The sequence below is a fragment of the Poecilia reticulata genome, linkage group LG19 (assembly GCF_000633615.1).
Source record: "Poecilia reticulata strain Guanapo linkage group LG19, Guppy_female_1.0+MT, whole genome shotgun sequence".
In the NCBI taxonomy this organism is placed as follows: domain Eukaryota; kingdom Metazoa; phylum Chordata; class Actinopteri; order Cyprinodontiformes; family Poeciliidae; genus Poecilia; species Poecilia reticulata.
In genome coordinates, this window is record NC_024349.1 from 8,618,636 (window position 1) to 8,624,652 (window position 6,017).

General features: G+C 34.9%; 2 protein-coding genes and 1 long non-coding RNA gene across 3 annotated transcripts in view; 2 read left to right on the forward strand and 1 right to left on the reverse strand.

Annotated features, from left to right (window-relative positions):
• On the forward strand, nt 1-432 carry LOC103481374 (uncharacterized). Its single transcript, XR_001777643.1, has 3 exons — nt 1-70; nt 153-217; nt 309-432. It is a non-coding gene; the product is annotated as an uncharacterized LOC103481374 (long non-coding RNA).
• sult1st6 (sulfotransferase family 1, cytosolic sulfotransferase 6) overlaps nt 1-2,638 on the reverse strand; it is a 15,759-nt gene extending 13,121 nt beyond the window's left edge. The window contains exon 1 of the mRNA XM_008436777.2: nt 2,509-2,638. The gene's annotated coding sequence lies outside the window, so the exon portion shown is untranslated. The remainder of the gene's footprint in view (nt 1-2,508) is intronic.
• A 973-nt stretch (nt 2,639-3,611) lies between these two features.
• The window catches only part of LOC108167261 (tectonic-3-like), an 18,539-nt gene continuing 16,133 nt past the window's right edge, over nt 3,612-6,017 (forward strand). Inside the window, exons 1-4 of the mRNA XM_017310691.1 lie at nt 3,612-4,104; nt 5,073-5,187; nt 5,268-5,365; nt 6,002-6,012. Of these exons, the coding sequence (XP_017166180.1) occupies nt 3,852-4,104; nt 5,073-5,187; nt 5,268-5,365; nt 6,002-6,012 (477 nt within the window). The 5' untranslated portion in view covers nt 3,612-3,851. The remainder of the gene's footprint in view (nt 4,105-5,072; nt 5,188-5,267; nt 5,366-6,001; nt 6,013-6,017) is intronic.

Below are 6,017 nucleotides of genomic sequence, written 5' to 3' on the forward strand. Positions count from 1 at the left end.
TGGCAGATTGTCAATCTCCTCTGTGTTGGACCAGGTGTGTTGGCCCACGCCTTCCACTGTTTGTCATCAGGTTTGTGTGTGCTTTTTATTGTAAAGACAAAACTCTTTTAATTTGATTTATATCAACTTAGTGTTTGGTGTTCTTTATATAGGGCCACACTACATGTTGTAATTGGACAAGTGCTTTACCTGGGCGTGTGGTTGATCGACGCTGCAGGTAGGCTTTGTTTAATTTTTTATTGAATTGCATGGTTATATTTCAAAGATTTAATAGGCGTTTTGGTAATTTTTGTTTCTTTGTTTTGCAGTTGTTGCTGCACCCTGCTGTTCCTTTTGATTTCCTTTTTCCATAGTTTTTCATTTATTTTGTTTACTTATTGTTTTGCAAATATACATCCTCTTATTTTGTACTAATAAATATTGTCCTTTTTATATTGGTTGTTTTATTGCACCACAAGTGGTCGTAACACATTTCAGTTCATTTGAAAGTAACCCCACCTAACCTGCTATTCACCTCTTTCATATTATCTGTTTCTTTTGTCTATGTTCCTGTTTGACTTCACAGGTCAAGACTTGTTCTAGTCTTTCCCTGTGTACCGTTTGGTGTTGAGGATTTAACAGCACCCCCTAGTGGATGGCAGAGGACTTGCACAAAACAAAATACGTTTTAGGGATTTAATGACATTGACCAACATAAAGTTATGTACAAATGAGAAGTGGAAGAAAAATTATTACAAAATAATTTTACAAATAAAAGGTTGAAAACTTTGCAGTTCACTTCTTCAGCCTCTCTCAATCTTTAAATAAAAAACTGAAAATTGTTCCCCATTGTTAAATATAAGCGGAGTTCAGTCAGAAAGGAACAGCAATTTAAAAGTTTTGTCTCAAAATCTCCTATTTTAAATATTTACTTTGATTAGGCCATTCTAACACAATATGATTCTTTATAATCCAAAGAGCAATTTTGTCCTTAGTCCAGGTAAATAAAACTTGTTTATGTCCTGTGATTTATTTTTTCTCTTTTTGCTATAAAACCTAAAAATATAACAATGAGATTGTGGTTCACAAAAGTCAACATAAAACAAGCCAATTTTAAATGCTGTTTATTTCTCTAAAATAATTTTCTACGTTAGCTGGTGTTTATTTATTGATTTAATTTACGTTTTTTATTAACCAACTAATACTCTCTTGTCCTTCACTAAGCCAAAGGAAGCAACAACAGTGTTTGTATTTATTAATATGGCCGCCCTGGGTAATTTCTAGTGTAGACAGTTTGAACAGGAAGTGATCCACGCCACTGATCCGCCATCTTGGTAGGCAAACAAAGCTCAAAGCATAGATGAACCATGGCTTCGAGATCAACAAAAAGAGAGCTTATTGACAACTATATATATTGATAAAATTGCTGTGGTTGGGATCACCACATCAATTGTGGTGACAATTGCTGGTTGGGATCACATGTTGAAAACACACATGATTTCAATTAGTGGCTGATTAACAAGCTTTATCTGAATCTCAATCCTCTGAATGGGGCGCGTTGAAGCAGGGAAACATCTAAAACATGCAGGGCAGTGTGCTTTGAGGTCCAGGGTTGGGAAACACTGATATAGACAATGTGGCTTGTTTACTGTTGTCATAGCAACTCCATGGCAAGTGTCATGACAGTTAGTTACGGATACCTACCAAGATGGCTGTCAGCTACAAAGTTCCCAGAAGTGTGACGTCACATGAGCACTATGTATGGTTTGCCTTTTTAAAATATGCAAAAAATGCTTTCAGTGCCCATAATTCTCAAATATAATTATTAATATTGTTGATTTTACTCCTTACTATGACATTTTTCTGATATCGTCATCCATCTCTGCCCCCAAAAGAAACACATTCATGTGGCTCATTGGTAAGTTTTCTTGTGGTTTCCTTTGGTAACCCAATGAGAAATATTCCTCCTGGCTTCTTCAAGTACTTTCCAAATCTCCATTTTGGATGTTGTGGCCACCTTTTGCTCTGTTTTCAGTCAGAATGACGCTACGCTTTTATAAAAAGTGTATAAATACATATGAGTAGCAGATGAGTAGCAGCATTCATCCACTAAAAATGGGCCCATTCATGCATGAGCCCAAGAGAGCAAAACAAACAAAAATATAAAATTACACATCTAGTATTTATAAAATGATTCAAGAACAAGTGCATAAAACAGTAAAATGCTGTTATCTTTGCGAAGTTCTTAACAGAAATATGAGATTTGTTTCATTCATGTTTTTTCAATCAGCTCCTTTTGGTGACTCAGCTTGAACTAAAAACTCAGCGTGTCACTGACCTGCTTTATAACATCTGTTCATTTATTTATCATTGCTTTATGTGCGACACAGCTAAAAAAGCAGTGAAAACATGCACAGGCAAGCTTCATGCGAAAGCAAAGAATAAAAACATATCTGATGCTGAATAGATGAACTGCTAGGTTTAAAGTATTTAAGGATAAAAACAGTGTTTTAAGAGCAAAATCTTTACCTTTTTTCACCCAGCTGCAGGCTGAATAAGTGAAGCATGCTTCTGTGAGCGTTGGCTGATTTAAAGCTGCTCGGTTCCACGGGTCCACATCAGGGATATTTCTAATACCAGGTCACAGATGTTTTTCTTGGCTTTCCATTGCCGCTCCAGGAGAGCTGGTCTGGCTTTCTGGGGAGGAAACATGCAGTCAAATGAAATCCATCAATAAATCATCAGAAAGGAGGCATTAAAGTTTAAAAGAGAGAGTAACAGTGAATAAACTGAAGATCATGGACATGCTTTTCTTACACATATACTCTCCAGTTGTACATATAAAGCCTGCAGACGTGCAGAAAGATACAATAATGTTGTGTAAAATATTGTAAAATTAAAACAACACATGAAATTATATTCAATTTTAATTTAATTTAAAAATACTTTATTAGTCCTAAATGGAAATTGAGTTAAATATCAGTCTCAATTACATTTTATGGTCTGTTTTAAGGCAGTAAAATGTTCTTCACACATGTCCTTCAAATTGAAACCTACATTTTGCTTGATCATGTGAGTCATGGAACGATTGCAAAATGTTTAACTAAAGCACAGAAGAAATGTTAGCTGTGTTGTTGATTTTTAGCAATGTTAATAGAGACTAGGAAATATATATAATATAAATAATATTGGTATTCTGCCATAGCAGCAATATTAATATAAATATCGTCCCAAATATTTTAATTGGTGCATCACTAGAAATCAGACAGAAGAACCTGCTAGGTACTGCTTAATATTATCTCACTTTGGTGTAAAATGGGGAAAAAGTCAGTTTTATTAGTTTTTTAAAAAGTCATCAGAGAATTTCACTAATTAAACATTGTTGTTAAAATATTATCATATTTTTAACAGTGCCCAAATAAAATGAAACCAATGATTCAGTCGATAAAGCATCACCATTTAATTCCAGTATTTTGGTTACTTGAGCGGTTTCTTATCTGTAAGGTTATTCTCTTGTGTGTGTGTGTTTTTTTTTTTTTTTTTTTTTCAAATAATGTTTAAGACTTAAGGCACTCATGATATGTAATGCTTCTTTATTCGTATTTTACGGTAGCAGTTTCGTAAAACGGAAGTCGGGACGACAACTTCCTTAGTAACAAGCAGCTTGCTTGGAGATGCCTGGTTAGCATGTAGCTAAATGTTACTTCGGAGGATATTTTCTGAAATTTCTTAATTACTTGTATATGAAACAGAGTCCGTGTTTGGCGTTATGTATGTAGTGGAAACTAAACTGTAAAACTAACATTGTTTTTGTAGCTGATTTAACTATTTAACTCCGGATCCGTTCACCGAACCATGTCTCCGCTAGCCAAATGATTATTAGCCGTTTGTGTTCACTTCACGTCCTCCTCCTGTGTGGACGTTTGTCTCTCTCAGCCGCAGATTTAGGGTTCACTGACTCTACCATCTCCAGCCAAACAAATGGGGACCCTTTCGGCTCACCCACCCCGGTTCCGGGTGTTAAGGGGGCCTCAGAGGAAGCCACTCTTTATCCCACTTTGGTCACAGAAACTCCGTCTCCAACCACCGACCAAACTCCGATGTCAACAAAGGGTGACCCACAGAGTAAGCAGAACAACTTAGCAGGGATAGTAATTTCTGGTTTGACAGTTCAAGTATATTTAACATTTTCTATAAATATTTATACTTTTAATGTCTTTTTTGCCCCATTTTATTTATTGGGTAACACTTTATTTGAAGGCGTGCGCAAAAGACTGACATGACACTGACTTTTGACTTAATGCAACTTTGCATTAAAATCTGCAAAGTTTTAATGCAAAGTGTCAACTTGCATTAAAAGTTGACACTTTTAATACATCTTTTAGTGAAACCTTGCATTGAAATATCATTATTTACCATATTTTACTTGTCATGACAACTTCATGACAAGTCATAAACATTTATAAAGACTTCTTCATGTTCATGACAGGTGTTATGTCGTTTTTATGACTGTCATGTCAGTCTTATGCACAACACTTCAAATAAAGTGTAACTTTTAATTGCATTACATAAAAGGAAGCTAGAAGAAATTTGTGTGTAAAGTCATTAATGTTTGAAGTCATTCCAGATTTAATATTAAATACCAAGACACCAAATATCCCCCAAAATGCCAGATTTAGCTGTTTTAGTAGTATTTATAACAATTTTGTGCCTTTTTGTTGCCATTTATCTTTACTGTTTAGGTTATAATAATAATTTTTGCTTAATTTTAAAACAAAGCATTTTTCCAAAAGGGAAATTAAGTGTTGCAACTGCTGTGGGCAGGAAGAATCTCCAGTAGCAGTCAGTCTTGCAGTGACTCTGAAGAAGCCTCTGACTGAGCACAGTTCCTCACACAGCATCATAAAGGAAAAACAAACATTCACACACACCTAAGGATGTGTTAGAGAGACAAATTAACCTAACAGTCAAGTTTTTGGATTGTGGTTCATCAGTAATCACTTCTTTCTTCATTATTCATATAGCATGAAAAGTCTCGTATTTAATTTTGACAGCGAATCTCGTTACTAACGCTCATCTTCTTGTTTTTGCAGTTTGTCTCTGTGATCTAACTCCTGGTTTCTGCGACATCGGCTGCTGCTGTGACACAGCTGATTGTGATGTTGCCAACCTATCCACCGTCTTCACCGACTGTCCAAAAGAAGACGTGTAGGCTCTCCACACATTCCCTCCCTGTGTGTTACATAAATGCTTTAATGGGTTTAAAAAAATCAACTTTTGTGATGCAGGAAACAAGTTTGCATCGAAAAATGGCTGATGTTCAGAGCCAACGTGGATTCCTCACTCATCACGGTGACGGACACATTGTTTTGTGTTCACACAGAAGGTAAATGGATTAAGTGACTACGGCTGCAACTAACGATTATTTCAGTCATCGCTTATTCCAGTGATTATTTTTTAAAGATTAATCGGATAAAAAAAATGCTGGAATATTTTGTAGGTTTTTCATTTTTCCGTTTAAGCTTATTTCATAAAATATTAGAAATCCATTAAAAATACACTAATAGTTACATTTATTTTTAAGTTAGAATATAAACATTTTATTGCTCAAAATGCAAAACAGCTCAGGTCTTTCTGCTTGATTTAACATCAATAGAGTGCAGGATTGATCTGTTAATTAATATTTGGATGAACTGATTGTTAATTGAGCAGCAAGAGGTGATTAATTTGAGATTGATGTTTTTATTTTTACAGAATTTGAACCGGTTTTAGTTTAGGTGAAGCTAAAACTAGATTTTGAGGAGTTCTGGATAGAACATATTTATAGAAAAAGTTAGTTTTTCTATAAAATAGTTTTTTTTTTCAGTCTGGATACTCAAATTTAACGATTAAATAATTACTAAATTAGTTGACGATTATTTGAACAATAGATTAGTCACGATTAATCAGATTAATCGTTTCAGCCCTATAAGCTATAAAGATGTCGACCTGAATTGCTGTTTAAAATGTTTTGATCTTGCAGCAGCAGCAGCAGCGCC